General features: G+C 36.5%; 1 protein-coding gene across 4 annotated transcripts in view; it reads left to right on the plus strand.

Moving 5' to 3' along the window:
• CFAP69 (cilia and flagella associated protein 69) overlaps positions 1–26,620 on the plus strand; it is a 72,251-nt gene that overhangs the window by 6,004 nt on the left and 39,627 nt on the right. For 3 of the 4 annotated variants that reach the window (XR_007518422.1, XM_049893626.1, XM_049893628.1), the window contains exons 2-9: positions 9,538–9,606; positions 11,100–11,165; positions 13,717–13,826; positions 14,861–14,937; positions 18,712–18,810; positions 22,224–22,373; positions 22,475–22,652; positions 25,715–25,838. Coding sequence is in view for 3 of the 4 variants with exons in the window: in XM_049893626.1 (XP_049749583.1) it covers positions 9,538–9,606; positions 11,100–11,165; positions 13,717–13,826; positions 14,861–14,937; positions 18,712–18,810; positions 22,224–22,373; positions 22,475–22,652; positions 25,715–25,838 (873 nt within the window). In the remaining variant the exon portion in view is untranslated. The remainder of the gene's footprint in view (positions 1–9,537; positions 9,607–11,099; positions 11,166–13,716; positions 13,827–14,860; positions 14,938–18,711; positions 18,811–22,223; positions 22,374–22,474; positions 22,653–25,714; positions 25,839–26,620) is intronic. The other variant, XM_049893627.1, reaches the window with a different exon arrangement.

Here is a 26,620-nt window from a genome sequence, read left to right on the forward strand (position 1 = left end):
GCTCAGGACGATATGTTATCTGTAAAGTTTCCCATACCTAGCACAGTTCCTGGAACATAGAACCTGCTAATAAATATTTGTGGAAGGAGGAAAGGCAAAGAAAGGAGAGAGGGAGGGAGAAGGACTCTTAAAAATATATGCCAGGCAGTTAAAACATAGGGTAACATGAAGTGATAATGCAAGATAAATCTACGAAGTCTTTGCTTTAATCTTTACTACTCCTTGTTTCTTATAAAATTAATATCTGCTCATTTAGGAAAACAAAACATTCCGATAATACATACAAGTATTAAAAAGAAAATCCCACATTGACTTTTTATTTCAATTTCCTTGTCTAACCCTCAGACCCAGTACTACAGAAAATCAGGGGTGAAAAAAAAACACTATATTTCTCTGAGATCAGAGGAGAAAAAGGAGAAAGACAATTGAAGTAGTAGTAGTTGGTACTGTTAAATCTCTAAATCTTAAAAGGCAAAATTTTATTTACCAATTTTTTTTAAGAACCACCATGAATAACAGACCTGTATAAGTATTTAGTAAATCCTTTTTGTTTATTATTTTAAAAGTAAAAATCATTTTATTTTGAGTAAGTAAGTTCCTTCAATGAATAAGTCATTGGTCTTGCAAACTTCTATCATGTGGTTCCTGGCATCATTTCTATCACTAAGGCCATATTTTCCAACTACTGAGCCTTCTTTGTTTCGTGCTTTAACATTCCAATGACCAGTGATTATCAGTGTTTCTTGATTGCATGTTTCGTCAATTTGACTGCAGAAGTTGGTAAGAATCTTCCATTTCTTTATCTGTGGCATTAGTGGTTGGTGCATAAACTTGAGTAATAGTCGTATTAACTGGCTCTCCTTGTAGCCGTATGAATATTTTCCTATCACTGACAGCGTTATAGTTCAAATTAGATCTTGAAAAATTCTTTTTGATGATGAATGTGACACCATTTCTCTTCAGTTGGCATAGTAGACCATATGATTTCTGATTCAAAATGGCCAGTACCAGTCCATTTCAGCTCACTAATGCCTAGGATAGAGATCTTTATTCTTTCCACTTCATTTTTGATGGCTTCCAATTTTCTTAGATTCATACTTCGTACATTCCATGTTCCAATTATTAATGGACGTTTGCAGCTGTTTCTTCTCATTTTGAGTCAAGCCACATCAACAAATGAAGGTCCTGAAAGCTTTACTCCACCCACATCATTTCGGTCTACTCTACTTTGAGGAGGCAGCTCTTCCCTGATTGTATTTTGTGTACCTCCTAACTGAGGGGCTCATCTTTCGGCACTTTATCAGACATTGTTCCACTGCTGTTTATAAGGTTATCACTGTCCAGTTCTTTCAGAAGTAGACCACCAGGTCCTTCTTCCTAGTCTGTCTTGGTCTGGAAGCTCTGCTGAACTCTTTCCATCATGTGTGACCCTGCTGGTATTAGAAATACATTTGGCAAACCTTCTAGTGTCGCATCGACATGGAAGCCACCACAGCATGGCAAACTGACAGATGAGTGGTGGTGCTAGAGATGCCAAAAACAAAGGTCCTTGCCAATTTACTTTGGGTCAGGAATGAGTAGGGGCTAGACGGTAAACCATTTCAGGACAATGTGATGGATGCTATGAGAGCAAAGAGGAGGTGCATTTATTCTAGCCTGCTAACCTGAGCTGAGTCTTGAAGGACCTATGGGAGTTAACCAAGGGGAGGAATAGTATTGTAACAGTATAAGTGAAAGCACAGCGTGGAGGTGAGGGGCGTTAATGGGAAGACCTTGAAGGTTTGGGTCCTTTATGGGCAGTGTTGAAGGGGGCAAGTATGGAGGCAGGGAGAACAACAGCAGACCGGCACCATTGAGTGAGAGGTGAGAACTGAATAAGGCAATAAGAGGGGATGGGCTCAAGAAATATTTACCATGTAAATCTGTAGAACTAGCAGATTCCTGCTTAACGTGGATGACTGGGGGAATGCTAGTACCAATTAAAAGAGAGGTTACCTAGTTCAGGATGACATCTCCTACCGCTATACTGTTGTACATCTCCGTAGGTAAACTCTGTAATGAATATGCATATAGGAGATAATTATGTTTCCATAGCATGAAAGTGCTGTCATTCCAGATGATCTCTTTTGCATTTCAGGGCTAATGAAATTTAAAGACATTAGGATTTTAATATAATACTAGAACTCAGAAGTTTTTACTTTTGTTTACTCCAAAATATATTTACCACTATAAAGTTTCATCTGCTTTTCATTTTCCCCTCACTATCTCTTTGTTATACGATATATATTTTTTTAATTTTTTATTGTGCTTTAAGTGAAAGTTTGCAAATCAAGTCAGTGTCTCACACAAAAACTTGTATTTGTATACACCTTCCTACATACTCCCAATTGCTCTTCCCCCAATGAGACAGCCCACTCCCCCGCTCCACCCTCACTTTTCCTGTCTGTTTTGTCACCTTCTAACCCCCCTCTACCCTTTCATCTCCCCTCCAAGGAGGAGATGCCAAAATAGTCTCAAGTGTCCACCTGATCCAAGAAGCTCACTCCTCACCAGCATCCCTCCTCAACCCATTGTCCAGTCCAATCCTTGTCTGAAGAGTTGGCTTTGGGAATGGTTCACTGCCCTTCGAAGCATTCAGTTTATTCCGGAAACTTCCTTGCTTTTTGTTTAGTTGTGCTGACCTCGCCTGTATTGTGTGTTGTCTTTCTTGCCACCTAAAGTAGTTACCTACTATCTAATTAGTGAATACCCCTCTCCCTCCCTTCCTCACTCCCTACTCTCTTAATCATCAAAGAATATTTTCTACTCTGTTTAAACTATTTCTCGAGTTCTTGTAATAGTGGTCTTATACAATATTTGTCCTTTTGCAACTGACTAATTTCACTCAGCATAATGCCTTCCAGATTCCTCCATGTTATGAAATGTTTCACAGATTCGTCACTGTTCTTTATCGATGCATAGTATTCCGTTGTGTGAATATACCATAATTTATTTATCCATTCATCCATTGATGGACACCTTGGTTGCTTCCATCTTTTTGCTATTGCAAACAGTGCTGCAGTGAACATGGGTGTGCATATATCTGTTCGTGTAAAGGCTCTTCTTTCTCTAGGATATATTCCAAGGAGTGGGATTGCTGGATCCTATGGTAGTTCTATTTCTAGCTTTTTAAGAAAGCACCAAATCGATTTCCAAAGTGGTTGTACCATTTGACATTCCCACCAGCAGTGTATAAGTGTTCCAGTCTCTCCACAACCTCTCCAGCATTTATTATTTTGTGTTTTTTGGATTAATGTCAGCCTTCTTGGAGTGAGATGGTATCTCATTGTAGTTTTGTTTTGCATTTCTCTAATGGCTAATGATCGTGAACGTTTCCTCATGTATCTGTTAGCTACCTGAATGTCTTCTTTAGTGAAGTGTCTGTTCATATCTTTTGCCCATTTTTTCATAAGGTTATTTGTCTTTTTGTAGTTGAGTTTTTGCAGTATCATGTAGATTTTAGAGGTCAGACACTGATCAGAAATGTCATAGCTAAAAACTTTTTCCCAGTCTGTAGGTAGCCTTTTTACTCTTTTGGTGAAGTCTTTGGATGAGCATAGGTGTTTGATTTTTAGGAGCTCCCAGTTATTTAGTTTTTGTTCTGCATTCTTAATAATGTTTTGTATACAGTTTATGCCATGTATTAGGGCTCCCAACATTGTCCCTATTTTTTGTTCCATGATCTTTATCGTTTTAGATTTTATGTTTAGGTCTTTGATCCATTTTGAGTTAGTTTTTGTGCATGGAGTGAGGTATGGGTCTTGTTTCATTTTTTTGCAGATGGATATCCAGTTATGCCAGCACCATTTGTTAAAAAGACTGTCTTTTCCCCATTTAATTGTTTTGGGGCCTTTGTCAAATATCAACTGCTGATATGTGGATGGATTTATGTCTGGATTCTCAATTCTATTCCATTGGTCTATGTATCTGTTGTTGTACCAGTACCAGGCTGTTTTCACTACTGTGGCGGTATAATAGGTTCTAAAATCAGATAAAGTAAGGTCTCCCACCTTGTTCTTCTTTTTCAGTAATGCCTTATTTATGCGGGGCCTCTTTTCCTTCCATATGAAGTTGGCGATTTGTTTCTCCATCTCATTAAAGAATGCTGTTGGGATTTGGATCGGAATTGCATTAAATGTATAGATCACTTTTGGTAGAACAGACATTTTTATAACGTTAAGTCTTCCTATCCATGAGCAAGGTTTATTTTTCCACTTATGTAAGTCTCTTTTGGTTTTTTGCAGAAGTGTACTGTAGTTTTCTTTGTATAAGTCTTTTACATCTCTGGTAAGATTGATTCCTAAGTATTTTATTTTCTTGGGGGCTACTGTAAATGGTATTGATTTGGTGATTTCCTCTTCAATGTTCTTTTTGTTGGTGTAGAGGAATCCAACTGACTTTTGTATGTTTATCTTGTATCCCGACACTCTGCTGAACTCTTCTATTAGTTTCAGTAGTTTTCTGGAGGATTCCTTAGGGTTTTCTGTGTATAAGGTCATGTCATCTGCAAATAGGAATACTTTTACTTCTTCCTTACCAATCTGGATGCCCTTTATTTCTTTATCTAGCCTAATTGCTCTGGCTAGGACCTCTAACACAATGTTGAATAAGAGCAGTGATAAAGGGCATCCTTGCCTGGTTTCCAATCTCAATGGAAATGCTTTCAGGCTCTCTCCATTTAGGGTGATGTTGGCTCTTGGCTTTGTATAAACGCCCTTTATTATGTTCAGGAATTTTCCTTCTATTCCTATTTTGCTGAGAGTTTTTATCATGAATGGGTGCTGAACTTTGTCAAATGCCTTTTCTGCATCAATTGATAAAATCGTGGGATTCTTGTCTTTTGTCTTATTTATGTGGTGGTTTACATTAATTGTTTTTGTAATGTTGAACCATCCCTGCATACCTGGTATGAATCCCACTTGGCCGTGGTGAATTATTTTTTTGATATGTTGTTGAATTCTATTGGCTAGAATTTTGTTGAGAATTTTTACATCTAAGTTCATGAGGTATATAGGTCTATAATTTTCTTTTTTTATGGTGTCTTTACCTGGTTTTGGTATCAGGGATATGGTACCTTCGTAGAATGAGTTTGGTAGTATTCCATCCTTTCGTATGCTCTGAAATACCTTTAGTAGTAGTAGTGTTAACTGTTCTCTGAAAGTTTGGTACAACTCTGCAGTGAAGCCGTCCGGGCCAGGGCTTTTTTTTGTTGGGAGTTTTTTGATTACCTTTTCAATCTCTTCTTTTGTGATGGGTCTATTTGGTTGTTCTACCTCTGTTTGTGTTAGTTTAGGTAGGTAGTGTGTTTCTAGGAAATCATCCATTTTTTCTAGGTTTTCAAATTTGTTAGAGGTACAATTTTTCATGGTAATCTGAAAAAAAAAAAAAAAAAACCAAATCCCTGATACGAGTCTTTTAATTTCAGTTGGGTCTGTTGTAATATTGCCCATCTTATTTCTTATTTGGGTTATTTGCTTCCTCTCCTGTTTTTCTTTTGTCATTTTGGCCAATGGTTTATCAATTTTGTTGATTTTTTCAAAAAATCAGCTTTTGGTCTTGGTAATTCTTTCAATTGTCTTTCTGTTTTCTATTTGATTTAGTTCTGCTCTAGTTTTTATTATTTGTTTTCTTCTGATCCCTGTGTGTTTCTTTTGTTGCTCTCTTCCTATTTGTTGAAGTTGTAGGGATAATTCTTTGATTTTGGCCCTTTCTTCTTTTTGGATGTATGAATTTGTTGATATAAATTGACCTCTGAGCACCACTTTTGCTGTGTCCCCAAGGTTCATTCTCATTGGATTCTGTGAATTTCTTCATTCCCTCCTTAATGTTGTCTATAATCCAGTCCTTTTTGAGCAGGGTATTATTCCGTTTCCAAGTGTTTGATTTCTTTTCCCTGCTTTTTCTGTTACTGATTTCCACTTTTATGGCCTTATGGTCAGAGAAGATGCTTTGTAATGTTTCAATGTTTTGTATTCTGCTAAGGCTTGCTTTATGACCTAATATGTGGTCTTTTCTAGAGAATGTTCCATATGCACTAGAAAAGAAAGTATACTTGGTTACTTTTGGGTGGTGTGTTCTGCATATGTCTATGAGGTCAAGTTGATTGATTGTGGCCTTTAGATTTTCTCTGTCTTTATTGAGCTTCTTTCTGGATGTCCTGTCCTTCACCGAAAGTGGTGTGTTGAAGCCTTCTACTATTGTTGTGGAGCTGTCTATCTCACTTTTCAGTGCTGATGGAGTTTGTTTTATGTATCTTGCAGCCTTGTCATTGGGTGCGTAAATGTTTAATATGGTTATATCTTCTTGGTGTGTTGTCCCTTTAATCATTATATAATGTCCTTCCTTATCCTTTCTGTTGGATTTAACTTTCAAGTCTATTTTGTCAGAAATTAATATTGCCACTCCTGGTCTTTTCTGATTTTTGTTTGCTTGATATATTTTTTTCCATCCTTTGAGTTTTAGTTTGTGTCTCTAAGTCTAAGGCGTGTCTCTTGTAGGCAGCATATAGATGGATCGTGTTTTTTAATCCATCCTGCTACTCTCTGTCTCTTTATTGGTGCTTTTAGTCCATTTACATTCAGTGTAATTATGGATAAGTGTGAATTTAGTGCTATCATATTGATGTCTTTTTTTGTGTGTTGTTGACAGTTTCTTTTTCCCACTTAATTTTATGTGCTGAGTAGATTATCTTTATGTATTGTCCTTTCTTCATAGTTGTTGTTGGTTTTGTTTCTGCTGAGTCTCTAGTTTTTTCTTGTATTTTATTTTGATGAGTTGGATAGTTTGTCTTCTTTGCAGTTACCTTATTATTTACACCTATTTTTCTAAATTTAAACCTAACTTTTATTTCTTTGTATTGCTGTATCTTCCTATCCATATGGAAGGTCTATGATTACATTTCTTAAAAAAAAAAAAAAGTCCGTCATTATTGTTTTAATGTTGTCTTCTTTTATATAATAACATCGCTGTTACCCTGTTTAGAGCTTTTTTTCTTTTAATCTTGCTTTGTTTTTTTGATTTCCCTGTCTGGGTTGACTTCTGATTGCTCTGCCCAGTTTTTTAGTCTTGGGTTAATACCTGATACTATTGATTTTCTAACCAAAGAACTCCCTTTAGTATTTCTTGTAGATTTGATTTGGTTTTTACGAATTCCCTGAACTTCTGTTTATCTGGAAATGTCCAAATTTCACCTTCATATTTAAGAGACAGTTTTGCTGGATATATGATTCTTGGCTGGCAATTTTTTTTCTTTCAATTTTTTAAATAAGTCATCCCATTGCCTTCTTGCCTGCATGATTTCTATCGAGTAGTCTGAGCTAATTCTTATTGGCTGTCCTTTGTAGGTGACTTTTCGTTTATCCCTCGCTGCTCTTAAAATTCTCTCTTTATCTTTGGTTTTGGCAAGTTTGATTATAATATGTCTTGGTGACTTTCTTTTAAGATCTACCTTATGTGGAGTTCGATGAGCATCTTGGATAGATATCTTCTCATCTTTCACGATATGAGGGATGTTTTCTGCCAATAAATTTTCAACAGTTCTCTCTCTATTTTTTGTTATCCCTCCCTGTTCTGGTACTCCAATCACTCATAGGTTATTTCTCTTGATAGAGTCCCACATGATTCTTAAGGTTTCTTCAGTTTTTTAAATTTTTTTTATCTGATTTTTCTTCAAATATATTAGTGCCAAGTGATTTATCTTCAAGTTCAGAAATTCTGGCTTCTAAAAAAAAAAAAAATTTTTTTTTACTTGCTCTCAGTTCTGCTCCTCTGACTTTCTATTGAGTTGTCTACTTCTGTAATTTTATTGTTACCCTCCTGAATTTCTCATTGCTATCTATGGATTTTTCCAACTTATTAAACTTTTCATTATGTTCCTGAATAATCTTTCTGATTTCTTCAGTTGCTTTACCTGTGTGTTCCTTGGCTTGTTCTACGTGTTGCCTCATTTCCTTTCTTATGTCTTGAAGGGTTCTGTATATTAAACTTTTGTATTCTGCCTCTCATAATTCCAGGAATGCACTTTCATCTAGAAGATCACTGGATTCTTTGTTTTGAGAGCTTGTCGAGGTGATCATCGTCTGTTTCTGTAGGTGACTTGATATTGACTGTTGTCTCTGAGCCGTCTATAAGTTATTGTATTAGTTTATGTTTGCTTACTGTGTCGTAGCTTCTTGCTTTGTTTTTTTTTGACGTGCCCAAATGGGTTGCTTGAGTGAGCTATCTTGATTATTTTAACCTTTGGATCTCTGATGTCCTGTCCCCAGTTGGCTAGGGCTGTTAACAGGTATATCAGTCTAGGAGTCCATTCAGTTTTCTTGTATGAATTCAGCTCAGGTGTCCAGGTAGCTGATCATCAAGTATATGGTACAGGCTCTGTCCTACAGTCTTAGAGGGGCAGGGGTGATTGGTGTAGGTACTGGTATCTGATTGCAGCAGGGGGTCACGCTCTGAACAATGCAGAGGGTTAAGAACCAACCCCCGGGTGTCTCTGAGGAAAGCATGTCCCTGTTCCCTAGAGTGTGCAGGTGGATGGGTTCTGCAGATGGACCATGGGCATCCAGTGTTTTTGGGTGTATGCACTGGGCGGTACCAGTTATCCTTGGACTCCTGTCATGGGTGGCTGGGTGACCTGAGTGGAGCTACCAGTCCTTAGGTCCCTGATATGGGTAGGTTAGGACCCTGTTTAATAGGCAAAGCAATATCAAACATCAAACACCCACCTCTCCCCTGCATAGCTGCAATGGTTGGAGTCTGCCAACAAGGGCCTATTCTCCTGAAATAGGCCCACACAGGTCCAAGCAGAGGGAAAAGGTGCTCAAAGTCCACAGACCATTTATGTCTGGACAGGAGCCGCTTCTGTCCTGAGTGCCCCTGGTTAGTGGTGCTGGCAACTTATCTTTTCCCCCAAATGCAAATTTTTTCCTTCTCCAAGGCTGGGAGGATGGTTCTAGGTGCTCAACAGTGCCTATCTCAGGCCCAGGGAATTCAGCTGCTGAAGCCGGCTTGGGGGTGGGGGGCACATTAAAATATACACAAGTACTCAGCTTTTGCTGAGAGAACTGTTCTCTGGTTCCGGAGGTGTGAGTAGGCTGTGTGGTTGGCTGCTTCTCCCTGAGGAAACTGCGGCCGAACGCTAGTACCAGCCCACTGCCACGGCTCTGGGAATGGTGCCTGAGGGCTCCCCACGATCCAGGTCCAGTAATTCCTCTTTGCTTCTGAACTGTCTCTTCCTCCCCCTGCCCCTCTGTTCGTTTTCTAAGCTTGCCTTTGATGATCAGGGCTCCTAGGTTGTCATAAATATAGTCATTTCACTTGTTTTTTCGAGTCTTTGTTGTAAAGTGGGCTCACCAGAAGAGTCTGTCTATTCTGCCATCTTGGCTCCACCTGCTCTTTGTTATATTTTTAAGTTGCCAAGGGAAAGTATCATATGAAAATGGTGTGTTTGATTGATTTCTTGATGTTGTTTATATAGAATACTAAGAATTGTATGTTTTTTAGGGTATTTTCAAGCCTATGGACCTTAATCGTGTCATCAAACTCCTTGAAGAGACAGATGAAGTCAGTAAGGTTTGAGAGAAAATTATTGTTTTACCACTTATAAACTTTTACCTTCCTGAAAGGTAACATGTATTTCCTTAAATGCCTCATTTCTTTCCTTTTGTTTAAAACATCACAATTCATGTATATCTTATATCCAAAGACTGTTTAAATTTAGTATGAATATATTTAACCAGGTAGAGAAGGCTGGAGGAGGAGAATAGGTTTGGTTTTGTGGGATGGACAAACCCATGGTGGATATAAGCAGAAGGAATCGTAAGAATGAAGAAAGGATCACCTAGCCTCTATTAATTGCTTATTACCTATGAAGATGGGGAAATAGAAAAAGGGTAACCTGGTGTACTACCTACAATTCCTTGATTTGAAATCAGGAGATATTTTATGCCCATATACGCACATACACACACATACCTGTGCATAGGTAATTTATCTTGAGGGAGATCTTTTTAGAATGCATTGGACATAAAATTATTTTAGACACAAGACTCGAAGTTTAGAGTTTGTGCTTGGGAGAAAGGGTAATAACCATGCATGTACTGCTCACACACCACACTCTCTTAACGTTAGCCAAGAATTGACTGGATGCCTAAAAGCCAGCATATGCTATAAAGTTACTACTCAGTGATTTCCAAAGAAGAGTTCATATTTTTAATCAGCGGAAAATGGTTGGCCATGGGTTAGGCTATCAAAACAAAACAAGACAAAGCATTGTCTTGTGAATAGTGGGCAAAATTTTTAATCATTGTTTTAACATTTTTAGACCCTACTTTTTTACATAGAAAGAAAAAGAAACAAAATAAAAATAGTGACTTATAAGAATAATTTATCCTTTGCTAACTATAATTGTGAAAATATTCACTTATAAACTTTTTTAGTTGTGAATATAACTGCATTTTTTAAAAAGAAAATTCTATTACACAGAGTTCCTACTAACTGTTAAAAAAGGACGTGTGTGTCTGTGTGTGTGTGTATAGTTTTTCAAAAACAGTTTAAGGAGGTTAAAGGACAGAAGTGATTGAGTCATAAAAACACATCTGGAAAAGAGGAATAACAATAATACCTCCCTAATAGTGTTATTTTGAAAATTAATGAATGGTACGTATATATACAGTGGGGGTTGGTTATGTATATATAGTGCCAAGGTAGTACATGATATAGAACATATAGGGTTGCTATGAATCAGAATTGACTTAACGGCACTGGGTTTGGTTTTTTGGTTTATAGAATATATGCTGAATATATTTTAGCTGTTATTAATATTATTTCTGGAAACAGTTACTGCTTTTATATTAGCCTAGTTTTGATTCACAATTTTGTAGTGAAATTTAAATGATAATTTTATCTTCACTTTTCCAGGAAACATTTTACAATATTTGTAACAGTGATTTAAGAATTACTTGATAATTTTAATGTGTCTACTTTCTTTTTATAATAGAGAAATTTTTTAAAATCTCAAAAAAATTTAATAGCACAAAAGAACTAACCTGGATCGTTTGTTTTAGAATGATTTAGAAGAAAAACAACTCAAATCTGTAAGGAAACTGGTCCAGTATTATCAGAATGGATTTGTATCCTTTACATATTTATGTATGTTTATTTCATTCAGCCTGGGAGAATTTTTATTATAAAATGTATTAGTTTCATATTGCTGCTGTAATAAATTACCACACACTTAGTGACTTAAGACAGCACAATTTATTATCTTACTGTTCTGGAGGTCAGAAGTCCAAACTCAGTCTCACTGGACTAAAATCAAGATGTTGGCGGGGCTGCTTCCTTGTGAAGGCTCTAGGGATGGATACATTTCCTTGCCTTTCCCAGCTTCTAGAGGCTGCCTGCATTCCTTAGCTCATGGTCCCTTCCGCCCTGTGGCATTACTCTCACCTCTGCTTTCATCATCGCATCTCCTTCTTCTTTTTCTGATCCTTCTCTTTTTCTTATAAGGACTCTTGTTATTATATTGGCATAATTCAGAATAATTTTCCCATCTCAAGATCCTTAAATTAATCACATCTTCAAAAGTCTTCCTTCAGAGGTTCCAGGGATTAGGATGTGGACATCTTTGCAGGGTAGGGGTGGGTATTCTTCAGTCTATCACGAGAAATATTTAACATTTCGTTTTTTTATAAAATTATATTTTTTGTTTATCAGAGAATATGAAATTGATGAATCAATATAACACAATTAACTTGGTGTAGCTAATGTCAGGTTTTATAGATTCAGAGAGACAGTGGTTTTAGTTAGGAGGCCCAAGTCAAAGTCTTGTTTCTACCAATTCGTTGGGCAGTTGTACCTTTGCTAAGCTTCCTAACTTCTGCACTCTTATAAAATGCAAATAATAGCACCTCATAAGGTTGTTAATGAAGAGTGGATGAGATCATGTACATGCGAGTGCTTGATAATCTGCAAAACATTGTATAAATATATTATCTCCTCTGAATATACCATCCTTATCAGAATACATGGAAACCAGTGCTTCTCAAAAATATCTGTGCTTAAAGACCAGTCATTTGTTGTTTTTTAACCACTGCATACAGGTACTATTGTGAAAACGCAGTTAAAATGTCACAGAAATACCAGATTGTTATAAAAGATTTTGTTGTAAAAATATATATCACACATATACAAATTCAACTTTTTACAGGTGTACAACTTACTGACATTAATTACATTAATCAACTGTGCAACCGTTACCCTTAATAAATGCAAATCTTCCATCACCAGAAAAAAAACACTCAGTGGTCTATAAGTAATTATTCCCCACCCAACCCCACCACTGCCCCTGTAACTACTAATAAACTTTGGTCTCTATACATTTGCCTATTCTTTTCTTTTTATATAAGTGAGATCATATAATATTTACTGTATATTATAACATGTTTTAAATGTCCACACTCATTTTCTTTACTCACCTCGTCACAGACTGGAAATACACAATTCTAGGACTGTCAGTTGTCCATAGACCACTCTTTGAGTTGCATTTATCTAAATGATCTCCATCAGTTGTGTGACCTGGTCTAAAGAAGGTATCGGTCTCTTATATTAGTTTATTTCAGTATTTCAAAATGTCTTAAGCCTTCCATTTAGGGAAATATGCCTTATAATTGTATCTAAATCTTTTCCTGAGTTTAGCCTTGGTTTTATATGGATTTGTTGTATTAACCAGTTACCCAGAGGCTTGTGGATCTCAAGCACTCTTTACTGATACCCAAGAAAGTCAGGTAAAGGCTAGTGTGGTAGTGATACCATACTAGCAAATGATTTTTTTTCTATCTTAACCTGACCCTTCAACACCTTATCATCTTCTCTTCTTCAGGTTTAGAGGTTTAGTGGTAAATCGCTGTTTCTGAATGACTTTAATAGATTGGCTTTAGAGGATGTGAAAAAGCAAAGATAAGTTAAAGAAGTATCTTGATCATTTCTCAGGTAGTTAACAGAGCTTTGTACTTCTGGGTATACCATTTCTCCCATCTCTTCCTAAGATGCTCCTAGAAAGAGTTCTTAGCTGTAAAACAAAATGTATGAAATTTGTTTATGTACCAAGAGAGTTTTTTAAATAGGTAAAATAAAAGGGGACTTTACCTGACATTTTGTTTTCATACTAGTTTTAAATGGAATAAATTCCCAACCTGTTTCAACCCTAAATACAAGAAAATGCATCTGAGTTCAGTGTTAATAAAGTAATGCAATTAAGTCGAGTAAGGTTTAGGTTGCTTGTTCCCTGACAGTATATATTTGTATGGATGGAGATGAAGAACACAATTGAGCAATTAAGCTAATTTTCAGTGTTTTACAACTCACTGTCAGTAATAAGTTGTTGATCAAATAAATCTGTAGTGTAGTGATTGATAATCTAGCTCCAAAGTTGTGGTGAGAAAGGAATAACATTATTTTGAATAAGAGGATATTGAAGCACAAATTGAATGATACTCATATTCCTATAAACATATGTAGTTCTAATTTTTAGTCTTTATGCTTAAGAATAAGTATAATTAAAACAGAGTGAACCACATTTAACAAAATAGATAGAATTCTATAGACTCTTTTGACAGAAGTACTATAAAGAATATGTTGACTGAGAAAATTCTTAATTTTATTTCTTAACTAAAAATACTAAAGCCTCTGAGGGATTTAGCACAGATATTTAAAATTCTGAATCTGTGTACAGGAAAAATTGAAAGCCATCCTCAGTTTTTAGAATGTGCATGTGATCTCCTAAAATTGTGTGGGTAAGTCAAATTATCTTGTATTATTAACCCGTACTCTTTTGTTATATTTTATTTTTGTATCACAAATAGATTATGCATTATGGTGCTTATACAAAGTAAGTACCAAAATGCTAAGGCACTCAGAGAACTTTAGTTGATCCCTTGATTTTCAAAGGTAGTCAATTCGTTATAGTCTGAGATTGCCAGCCACAGGGGATTAAACTGTAAGTATATAAAAATGTTTTCTTATAATTATTTGCTCTCAAGAGAATGATAAGTATTAGATGAAACCAAGGAATTATAATGTTCTCAGAGAATCCTTGGATAGTCTAATAGAAAATTTTCAGTTTTAATTTTTTCTTTCTGTCTTGAAAATTGGATTCTCAAAGAAATATTAGGTTTAGCATCTTATTTTATTTTCCAAATAATTAATAAAGAATAAAATGTCACCTTTAATTTTAGTATATATTTTGAAAAATGCAAAGGTGGGAATTATAAAATTAATTTATCCATCCCATCCTCCCTACTGCTGTTTCTCCAACCAATTCTGGGAACTAGAAATCCACTGTGCTTTCTTGCTGCCACATAGTGGCTAATAGAGGTAATGTTAACACATCCATGTTTAGTCATTAAATACAATGTCATTGTTGTGGGCAATGAGTCAATTCCGACTCATAGCAACCCTATAGGACAGAGTAGAACTGCCCTATAGGGTTTTCTTGGTTGTAATCTTTGTGGGTGCAGTTCGCCAGGTCTTTTCTCCTGTGGAGTGGATGGTAGGTTTAAACCAGCAACCTTTCGGTTAGCAACTGAAACTTTGTAACCACTTATGTCCATCTCTAGTTATTTCGGAATAAACTCATTTTACTTTCTTTCTAATAGAAACACGAAGTTTAGATTATTTGTTTTAATAGTTGTGAATTCCCCAGGGCTAAAGAATAGGATATTATCCTCATTTATTTTTTAGAAGGAAAATTTTTTCCCTATTTTGCAAGTGATGTCTCTATCAAGGAATGTGTTAAAAATTACTCTTAAATTCCTCGTTCTTATTGAAGCTTGCCATTCTTAAAAAAGAAAGTATCGGATGAAATAACATATGCCGAAGATACTGCTAATTCAATTGCACTTCTGGGTAAGTTTTCTTTAACGCAGAGGTTTGCAACATATGACAGGCCCTACTGACAAGAAGAAAATGTCTAGTTTCACTAAGTATATAGCTGAATGGAAGAAGGAAACACCTAGGTTCCCTAAACATACAGCAGCCATTTTCACTCAAAGTTCTTGTTCTCCATATCTACGCTCTTATTTCCTGGTTGCCAATTAATCATAGTGTGCTTTGTGATAATTCTTGTGTTGTTTTCTGCCCAGATATTTCACGATACCAACAAAATTCTATGTTTCTTAAGTTCAAGGACTGGCAGATACTTCTTTACATTTATTGACTTGATGTAATTTAGTGAAGTATTTGTTTTAAACTTTTTTTGTAAATTGGAAATTTAAGTAATGCTAAAAACATATTAATTTTACACTCTAACACTTAATTGGAAACCCTGGTAGCGTAGTGGTTAAGACTTTGGCTGCTAGCCAAAAGGTAGGCAGTTGGAATCCACCAGGAGTTCCTTGGAAGCCCTGTGGGGCAGTTCTGCACTGTCTTATAGTGTCACTATGAGTCAGAATCGACTCAATGACAATGGGCTTGGTTTTTTTGGTTTTAACAATTATTGTAGTCACTGAGAGCTTAGTTATTCATCAAATGATCTAATATTTTAAATAAAGTCATAAAATGTTGAAAAATTAAGAACTTTAGCATAATATACATAAAGATGTAGGTGCCTCTGTTTTATATATAAAAATATGAAAAAAATCATAAAAAAGCAGTTATTTATATCTGGGTTACTGATTGCTTGATTTTCTAGAGAAAGAAAACAAACAGTAATTTTCTAGGAAATGAGATCAGTGAAACACTAGCTATTTGAGTCATCCCTGAAATATGACAGTGTGTTCCCAAATGAACCCTACATTAAATTTTTACTTGCTAAGTTAGGTTTTTATTTGCAAAGGAGAAATAAAAGATACTTGACTGATTCAATAAACTTTTTAAAAATCAATAAGTTTTTACTGAATAGTTATGTTTCCAGCATTATACTCCATACTGAAAGGTGTTAAAGATTCAACTGTCATCAATAAGAAACTTTATATTTTTAAAATAGGCGCTAACCCTTTTCTAAATAAGTTTCACAGTCTTCAACGTAGTTACTTGGAGCACTGGTGGCACAGTGGTTAAGCATTTGTCTGCTAACCAGAAGGCTGGCAGTTCGAATTCACCAGCTGCTCCTTGAAACCCTTTGTGGCAGTTCTACTCCGTCCTATAGGGTCGCTATGAGTCAGAATTGACTTGACAGCAATATGGTTTGGTTTGGTTTAGAGTAGGTGATGGTGTCAAAGAGATTAGAATAAACATGGGGAGTTTGAGAAGAGGACCTTAGGGAACAGGCAGGTTAAGAAATAACGGGAAATTTTAATTCTGTGAATCCATATCATAATCGGGAAAAATTTACAATGGGACACCAACCCAAAAGAGAGGAATGTTAGTATTAATAGATAATAAGTACAGGTTTGGTTGGTAATATTTTTAAAAAGGCCGGCTGTTGCCCTTATCATTTTAAAATATTGCTTCTAGCAATGTTGACAACCATTTATAGGATAAATACATGGCTCATATCTTACTGTCAGCTTGTTCTTTGTTTAATGACCATCTGCCTATTAACAGAACATGTTACTGTCTCACTTGAACTCCTAAAATGAGCTCCCTTCACTGATTACTGACTGAAATGGTGCTGTTCCTTCCCTTTTTTTTTTTTTTTAATTGCTGGAAAATGAGTTTAAACTGAAATAATTGTATGTAATATAAAGGATTGAATGAAAAGCTATTCATGATTATTTACTAATAACTTCCAGTTTCTACTATGTACTAGTATGTTATATTACTTTTTCTTCTAAATGATACACAGATATTTCTGACTCAGGAGCAGAATTCTAGAAATGGTTGAGGGAAGAAGTTGGTACTCTGCCCTGAGATTATAAAACAGGAAGTTGTGAGAGATGGTCTAAACTTATAGATACTAAGGGGTGGAGAAGCAGATGAGAAACTCTAAAATTCCCCCATGAACTTACGGGTTTGGCTAGTTTTGTGGAAAACTTTACTTCTGTTGCCAAAATTTTTTCAGAACCTAAATACCGATTTACTACCTCCCAAGGTAGGGTTCAAAAAAATGAAATTAAGAGTTAGAGTAATCTTAAAACTGCCCTTTTTAGTGGTATCTTTTGCCAACTGATCCTCCTAAAGCAAGGGTGAAGCCTCCGTTTGTGCTCCTTCTTTCTGTTCACTTGCTTCCCCACTCCCTGGCCGCCCCTGAAAGACAAATACTATGTAAGGCCTGATGCAAAACTCGAGTCTTTGGGGAACATCTAGTCACTCCTTTTTCCTCAGACTCCAACCAGATCTGGTATAGTCCTGAGGCCAACACTACCGATTCCAGTTGTCCTCAAGGCATCCAGAGGGCCTGGATCATTTCTAGAGTCTCATAGAGTTTAGATTCACTTGGGATCATACTTAAAGGACTTCAACAGAGTAAATACGATCTAGTTTAAAATACAAGCTGAGGATAACTCAGAAGTTTATGTATGACTGAGAAGGAACCCCCCACAGCCCCCTACTCCCAGCCAGATACACACATGAACATAAAACCATTACCTACAGATCAAAGACTGCCTAGACACTTGTTCCCTTTCAACCTGTCAGCAAATTGAAGGGCAGAGCTCACGTGGAACTTCTCTAAGCAACCAAACCACCAATTGCAAGTGAGTCAATTCCCGTATGTGTGTCATAGTAGAACTGTGCTGCATGAGGTTTTCAAGGGCTGATTTTTCAGAAGCAGATCACGAGGACTTCTTCTGAGGCACCTCTGGGTGAATTTGAATCATCAGCCTTTCAGTTAGCAGCCAAGCATGTTAACCATTTGTACCACCCAGGAATTCCACCCTAAGTATAATGATACATTATTAAATGCAACAAATTACTGATTTTCTAGTTAAAGAGAAAAATGCTAACCAATACCTTGCCAAAATAATAATGCAGGTAGTCTCTGACATATGATGTGTTTGAGTTACAAAGAACCATACTTATGACCATCTGTTTTTTTGTACATCTTGTCGTTAGATGACCATCTGTTTTTTTGTACATCTTGTCGTTAGTAATATGTACTACATACAGTGTTGCAGCACATAATTTGCTGATGTTATTATTCTCAGATACAATGTTTCCAACCCCCAAAGACAAACATTGAATTTAAAAAGATACTGAAATACAAGGCAATAATAATGAAAACAGAAAAATGAGTTATTCAACTTACATCAGAACCAACTTACGATGGCGTAGTCATTGGAATGGAACCTCGTCATAAGTCGAGGACTACTTGTAGTAGCTAACACATAGAATTTACTAGATGCTGGACACTGATCTCAGCTCTTTTCTCGTATTAAGACATCTAATCCTCACAACAATCCTAAAAGTATTAACTATTATTATGCCCATTTTATAGATGAGGAAACAGAGATAAAAGGTTACACAGGTAGTAAGGGCAGAGCCAGGATGTAATCTTAGGCCATCTGGTTCCAAAATTTATGCTCTTAATCATCATTCTAATCTTTTAGAAAGGAATGCCTGAATTGATGAAGGAGCTAAATGTAAAATGATAGATCAGGGTATGTGTGTGTGTGTGTAATCACGTATGATCCAAGTTGAATCTCTAATGAGGATATTTTTAATAATGATTCCATTATTGGCACTTTGTATTTAATAAATTTATGACAGTTATTAAGTAGCACTCATTTATTTTTCTGGCAGGTGACTTAATGAAAACACCAAGTTCTAATTTGAGGATACAGATTTGTAAGTGTATTGTTGATTTTTATCATGCGGAACCACCAAAGAAGCATATTACAGGTGAAATTTTCAGTGGTCTTTCAATAGTAATTTGTCTTTAGAAAACAATATTCCACCGTGCCTCTTTTAACTTGCAAAGGTACAGTGGGCTTATAAATGAAACATGTTAAAAAACAAAACTTTTTTTGTAGTTTTGAGCTCTTAAATAATTTTAAACAAAAAAAAAATTGGTTTGCATAATATTTTCATTCTGATGCCTAATTATGCAATTTTATAATCACACCCAAGTTAATTTAATTATAATTGCCAAAAAAACCCAGTGCAGATGCTACTAATTAATATTAATACTATTGATAATATTATTTTTTAATTTTTTAACATTTTATAATGATTCATAGTGGCTGCTCCACCCAGCTAAATGTTTAATTTCTAATGCTAATACCATTCTCAATCATATTTCAGCAGAGTTCTGCATGTTACAGCTAAGAGATCTTAATATATGTGGTAAAATGAACCTTACTGAAATTGGTGGTATCAAGATGGGACACTTACACTGTGAAGGATGTCATGTTATTTACGACATATTTCATACCTTCACAGTTTCTGTGATTTATAATCTATCTAATAAAGGAGAAAATACATAAATAATATTATTAAATCTATTTTTTTATATGTTCCTTAAGATAGGTGAAAATAAGTCTTTGGTAGTTAAAAAAAAAAAAATGAACCCTGGTGGCACAGTGGTTAAGTACCCAGCTGCTAACTGAAGGGTCAGCAATTTGAATCAGCCAGCTGCTACGTGGGAGAAAGATGTGGCAGTCTGCTTCTGTGAAGATTACAGCCTTGGAAACCCTATGGGGCAATTCTACTCAGTCTTATAGAGTCGCTATGAGTCGGAATTGACTCAATGACAGCGAGTTTGGTTTGGTTTAGCTCAAAACAGAGGATTGTTATGATGGGAAAACATCTAGAGAAATCAGGAGATTTTTAAATGTTAAATTTTGGTGTTCATGAGATAGACAGGTGGAAGTGTTTGGTAGATAGTAAACATTGAATTCTAAAAGCAGCAGGGGCCAAAAACACAGGTTTGGAATTTACCCAAATAGAGATGAAAGTGAAGTCATCAAGGTGGACGAGTGTTCCAGGAGATAGAGCATATAAACAGCAAAGGACCAAGAATGACATCACGAAGAATGTCTTTATTGAGCTTTGGAAGAAATTACCCAAAGAAAGTGGCAGCAAAAGGAGGCTTCTAGAGGAAGAAGAAAACCTGAAGGCTGGCATGTCATGTGTGCTGGTGAATGAAATGTTTGATGGAGGAGAAAGTGGTCTCAGTGTCAAATACTCTAGAGGCTCCTGTAATTGAGGGATGAAAAAGGCAAGTTATGTAGTATCTAAAAAGTTGTTGTTAATCTTTGCTAGATCAATTGCTATAAAGTGGTCAGAGCAGATACAGGCTTAAAGAATGAGAGGGTTGTGAGTGTATAGGCTGTGGGGTTGGGAATGAGGGAGTAGAAACAGTGAATGCAGACATTTTAAGGTTAGATGATGAAGAAAAAGAAGATGCAAGGACAGCTCAATTGATAACAAGGTTAAAGAAAGGTACCTAGGTTTTGTTTTTGTTGTTATTTGTTTTTAGAATAGGGAGAAATGAAGCTTATAGGTGAAGGAGCAAGAAGCCAGTAATGGGAAATGGGTGAGTGAAATTTCCAAAAGAAGCATGAGAGGATGGAATCAATAACACAAGCTTAGGGTTAACCTTGGCAAGATACAGGTACCCTTCTTCTTTTAAGATCTAAAGGAAAAGAGAGCAGTACACGAGTTAAGACAGAGGAGTGTTGAGGTTCACAGATGTGAGATTGACCTTAATGTGATCAAGCTTTGAAAATTAGGAGCCTTAAACTGCTCTAATTGTCACACAGCTGGTTTCAAGTGATGGGCATAGCTGGGCATTTGGGACCACAACTGAAGAGTATTTAGTAGAGCTATTGGAAGAGATACATTCTTGGATACAGGAATCAAGTCCACAAGCCTTCATATTACTATATCCTTCTATAGAAATGTAAATGTAATAGAAAGATATATTAATATAAAGTATAATTTTGATTCATCCATAGGATGGACTGTTAACACAAATAAAAATCATTTTTAAATATTTTGTAGCGTGGGAGAAAGCTCACAATAAAATGTTCATTAGCTAGAGTAGAATATAAAATTGTGTAGACAGTATATAGTAAAAATTATATACATCCACTAAAAATATCAGAAATAAGTATACCAAAATGTTAATGTTGCTGTCCCTGGGTGGTGAAATTACAGGCAATTTTCGCTTTTCTGTTCATACTGTTCAGGCCTTTTAAAATGCCTATAGTGAGCAACTATGGCATAACATAGAGAACCCGTCACAGGAGTGGACAGGGGCTTGTCAATGCCCAGAGATCAAACTCAGGAAAATAAGACAGATTGTCAGGCATCTCAGAACTATGAAATGTTAAAGAGTCTAGTTGGTCCCAAAAGTTAGGGAGCAAGGAAATCTAAAAAGTAATGGCACTAGAGGAAAAAGTAGCCTCATCTCAAGTTAGCAAGTAGCCTCTGGTGTTTGAATTCCTCTCATTGAATGTGGTTGAGAACTAAAAAAAAAAAAAAAAAGGCAAAAGGAAATTCTCATAAAACATATCACCATGAATTGGAAACCCTGGTGGCTAGTGGTTAAGAGCTACGGCTGCTAGCCAAAAGGATCACGGTTCGAATCCACCAGGTGCTCCTTGGAAACCCTATGGGGCAGTTCTAAACTGTCCTATAGGGTCACTATGAGTCGGAATTGACTCGATGGTGGCAGGTTTGGTTTTTTTTTTTTAATAAAAAGCCAATAAATTCGTTAGGATTTAACAGAACAGCATTTGATTTTTCACCTCTGTTGCATTTCAGACACCACATGATTGTCCCTAAAAGCACTGAAATAATGCCTTGATTTGAATCGGGAAAACACCCAGTGTTTGTAATCATGCTGTTTTCCTTTACAGAAAGACATACCTACTGACAAATAAAAAGCATTTTTGTTCTTTAGAATTTAAAATGTGTCCCCAAAATTTGTGGTGCTGTTTCAGATTCTGCACCAGAAGATCAGCAAACTGTGGTCCATAGGCCAAAATTCGCTCACTGTAATTGAAGATTTATTGGAACACAGCCACACCCATTCATTTATGTATTGTCTGTGGCTGCTTTGGTGCTGCAGCCTCAGCGTTAAGTAGTTGAGACAGAAACCATGTGACCGCAAAGCCTAAAATATTTGGCCCTTTACCGTCTGGTTCTTCATAGAAAAAGTTTGCCTATCATACTATACCATTTTTAAATTCCTTCTGCTTTCTAAAAGTTTTGGTGTTGTTTAGTGATAAATTACTAATTTCTTTTTCTTAATGTAGACAATCATTATGTGAACTAACTGTATACATTTCTTAACTAATTGTTGTTAGGTTACGAGCAAGCTAGTTCATCGTACAAGATTCAAATGGCTGAAGTGGGAGGACTGGCAAAAACAATGGTCCAGTCAATGGCCTTGCTTGAAAATCAGCTTGTTGAGAAACTCTGGGTACTTAAAGCCCTGCAGCATCTCTCAACTTCTGGTTTGTACGATATTATTAAATTTGAGCACTTCTTTTTCTTTTATTTCTGTTTAACTGTGGAAAGAGTATGCAACATACATAATTTTAAAATTTATTTTTAGAAGTTAATTGTACTTTTATGATGAAAGCACAAGCAGCCAGTGGCATCTGTGCTCACCTCAATGACCCAGATCCCTCTGGACAACTCCTGTTTCGTTCATCAGAAATACTCTGGAACTTGTTGGAAAAATCCTCGAAAGAAGAAATTATCCAACAGCTTAGTAATTTGGAATGTTTGCTGTAAGTATATGTGGCTAAAATAAGAATGTTTTTTTAACTCTTAAAATGATAGCCAGTGGTATCCAATCATTAACCATTAAAAAAAAATGCAATTCAAAACTACCATGAGATACCATCTCACCCCAATGAGGCTGGCACTAATCCGAAAAACACAAAATAATAAATGTTGGAGAGGTTGTGGAGTGACTGGAACACTGATGCACTGCTGGTGGGAATATAAAATGGTACAACCACTTTTGAAATGGATTTGGTGTTTCCTTAAAAAGCTATAAATAGAGGTACCATACAATCCAGCAATCCTGCTCCTTGGAATATATCCTAGAGAAATGAGAGCCGTCACGCAGATAGATACATCAATACCCATGTTCATTGTAGCACTGTTCACAATAGCAAAAAGATGGAAACAACCTAGGTGCCCATGAACATATGAATGGATAAACAAATTATGGCACAGACACACAATGGAATACCGCACAATGATAAAGAACAATGATGACTCCACTAAACATCTCCCAACATGGCTGAATCTAGAAGGCATTATGCTGAGTGAAGTTAGTTGCAAAAGGACAAATATTGCATGAGACCACTGTTATAAGAACTCAAGAAAAGTTTGAAACACAGAAGAAAACATTCTTTGATGGTTACAAGGATGGGGAGGGAGGGAGAAGGTAATTCACTAACTAGATAGTAGGCAAGAATCATCTTAGGTAAAGGGAAGGAAAGCACACAATACAGAGGAAGTTAGCACAAGGGAACTAAACCAAAAGCTAAGAAGTTTCCTGAACATAATCAAACACTTCAAGGGACAGAGTAGCAAGGGCTGGGGTCTGGAGACCATGGTTTCAGGGGACATCTAGGTGAATTGTCATGACAAAGTTTATTAAGAAAATATTGTGTATCCCACCTTGGTGAGTGGCATCTGGGGTCTTAAAAGCTTGCGAGCAGCCGTTTAAGATTCATCAATTGGTTCCAGCTCACTTGGAGCAAAGGAGAATGAGGTACACCAAAGACATAAGGAAAATATTAGCCCAAGAGACAAGAGGGCTACATATACCAGAGACTCCGCCTGAGAGCAGAAGAACTAGATGGTGCCCAGCTACCACCAATGACTGCCCTGACAGGAAACACAACACAAAGTCCATGACGGAGCAGGAGAAAAGTGTGGAGCAGAACTCAAATTCATGTAAAAAGACCGGACTTAATGGTCTGGCTGAGACTGGAAGAACCGTCAAGGCCATGGCCCCCGGACTCTCTGTTAACCCAGAACTAAAACCATTCCGGAAGCCCACTCTTCAGACCTTTGTCTGAAGATTAGGCTGGACTATAAAACAAAATTGTACTCATGAAGAGTATGCTTCTTAGTTCAGGCAGATACACGAGACCAAATGGGTGGCTCCTGCATGGAGGCAGGATGAGAAGCCAAGAACGGACAGGAGCTCGTTGGATAAACACAGGAAACTTGGGGGGTGTGCTGTCACATTAGAGGGATTGCAGCTAGTGTCACATAACAATATGTGTATAAATTTTTGTATGAGAAGTTAACTTGAGCTGTAAACTTTCACCTAAAGCACACACACACAAAAAAGATAGCCAGTGATATAGCTTAACATCTTTGGATCTGTGTACCCATACGCTTTTGATTCACGTAATGACTATGTTTCAGGACATCTGTTTTGTGCCATAGTATACATGAATCTGCACAATAACAATCCATGCTTTTCTATATAACAGCTTTTGAAACCACTGGTTAAGAAGACCAAATTATGCCTAAAGTAAAATTAAACATTTAGAAGAACTATTTCATTGATTCATTCAGTAAATGTATTATTGAATGCTATCAGCCAGATACTGTAATAAGTACTAGCAATAAAATGTGAGTAAGCCTTCAAGTTTGTTATTCATTTATTCAACAAATAATTATTGTCTGCTCTGCACCAGGTTCAGTACTAGGTAGTAGAAATAAAATTGAAAACAATGAAGCCATGGTCTCTATTTTCACGTTTTTTATAATGTGATAGGCGAGAGGGACAAGGAAATAAGCAACTAAAAGAGAATGTACTAAATGTTATGAAAGAGATTATCACAAGGGACTATGTGTTCTTCAAAAGAGGGTGAATTCACAGTTTTGGGTTGCACATGACAGAAAACGTAAGTCAACTGACCTAAGCAGTATAGAGAATTTATGGACTCATGTATACAGACTTATTTGGAGACATCAAAATTCACGTGGGCTGGATTCAAGATTCCAGCAGTGTCAGGAGTTAGGCCCCGTTCATCCTCCACACTGTCTTCTACTGTGTTGGCTTCATTTTTAGGCTACACCTGTTGAACCCTGGGAAGTCCAGGTTCACATCATCACAGCACCAAATCAAGTAGAAGAGAAGGCTTGCTATTCTGAAAGCTCAAAGAAAAGTGTTCAAATTGAGTTCATGTTGGCTATCACTGGCCTGGTGTTGCTCGTATGACCATTCCAGAGCCAGTTACTGATGCTAGAGAGAAGGAATGTTCCGACTGGCTAAAAGGCAGCTGAAGACAAGCTTTATACGTCCAACAGTTGGGGAGGATTGAGTGCTTAGATGAAAATAAGGGTATTGTCATCATTAGAAGGGTGAGTGCGTCCCATGAGGCAAAATAACAAACATCCACTGTAGAGGGAACCTGACCAGACTGGGAATATTAACAAATGCTTCATGCAGAAAATGAGAGCTAATTTGGTACCTGAATGGTATGTAGGAAGTAGCAATATAAAAGAGTTTTGCATGCTGAGAGCATCCTAGACAGAGGGAACAGAAGTGAAAATAGAATTTTGCAAAATCAAGAAACTAAAAGAAATTCAGTATGGTGAGAGCCATTGAAGGATGTTAAAAGTGAAATGACATGATTGAATCTTCATTTTAGAGCAATGTTTCAAATGGATTTGTTGATTCTTACCAAGTGCATAGTGAATTAGAGATAGATTTGGAAATGTAGAAATACTTAGAAATGAATAGTATAAAAGGGGAATTTTATTGAAAGCCAAATAGTATTTCCGTAGAACATAAAAATGTGATTTTACTTTCTAGGGCTTTGAAGGAAGTATTTAAAAATCTGTTTATAAGAGGTTTTAGTAATTACGATCGCCAACTTAGAAATGATATATTAGTGATCACTACAATTATAGCTCAAAACCCTGGAGCACCAATGATTGTAAGTACAAATCAAGTTGCATTCATTTAATTGTGGAAGAGGTGGATGTGTGGGGAAGGAATCTTAAAAATGTTTTAATATTTATGGATTTTGTTGTAATGCTACGTGTCTTAGCCATCTAGTACTGCTGTAACAGAAATACCACAAGTGAATGGCTTTAACAAACAGAAGTTTATTCTCTCAGTCTAGAAAGCTAGAAGTCTGAATTCACGGTGCCAGCTCCAGGGGAAGGCTTTCTCTCTGTTTTTTGGCTTTGGGAGAAGGTCCTTGTCATCAATCTTCCCTGGTCAAGGAGCTTGTTAGTGCAGGGACCCCGGGTCCAAAGGATGTGCTATTCTCGCTCTTCTTTCTTGGTAGTATGAGGTTCCCATGTCTCTCTGCTCTCTTTTATATCTCAAAGGAGATTGACTTAAGATACAGCCTAATCTTATAGATTGAATTCTGCCTCATGAACATAAAAAGAAGTTATGATTGCCATCCTTGCAAACATTCTGGTATGAATTCCATGAATGTGAGTGAAAAGGACTAACATCCTCAATTTTAAAGAAACCATATGGATCCTAAACTAGTAGAAATATAAAACTGCAAGCTCAAAAACCCGGGATTTGACCTTGCGAACTCTGTCATGTACAAAGTCCAACTTATATATCTGTCTGGCACGAGTTCCCTCATGCTGAAATGTTTGCAACTCTGGTTATACTTGAGGACTTTTCATGTTAAGTAGAAACTACTTTGTAGCTCTTAACCAAATATTTGGCATAATGAGAATGGTCGGGGTGAGA

The sequence above is a fragment of the Elephas maximus genome, chromosome 8 (genome assembly GCF_024166365.1).
Source record: "Elephas maximus indicus isolate mEleMax1 chromosome 8, mEleMax1 primary haplotype, whole genome shotgun sequence".
NCBI classification, from domain to species: domain Eukaryota; kingdom Metazoa; phylum Chordata; class Mammalia; order Proboscidea; family Elephantidae; genus Elephas; species Elephas maximus.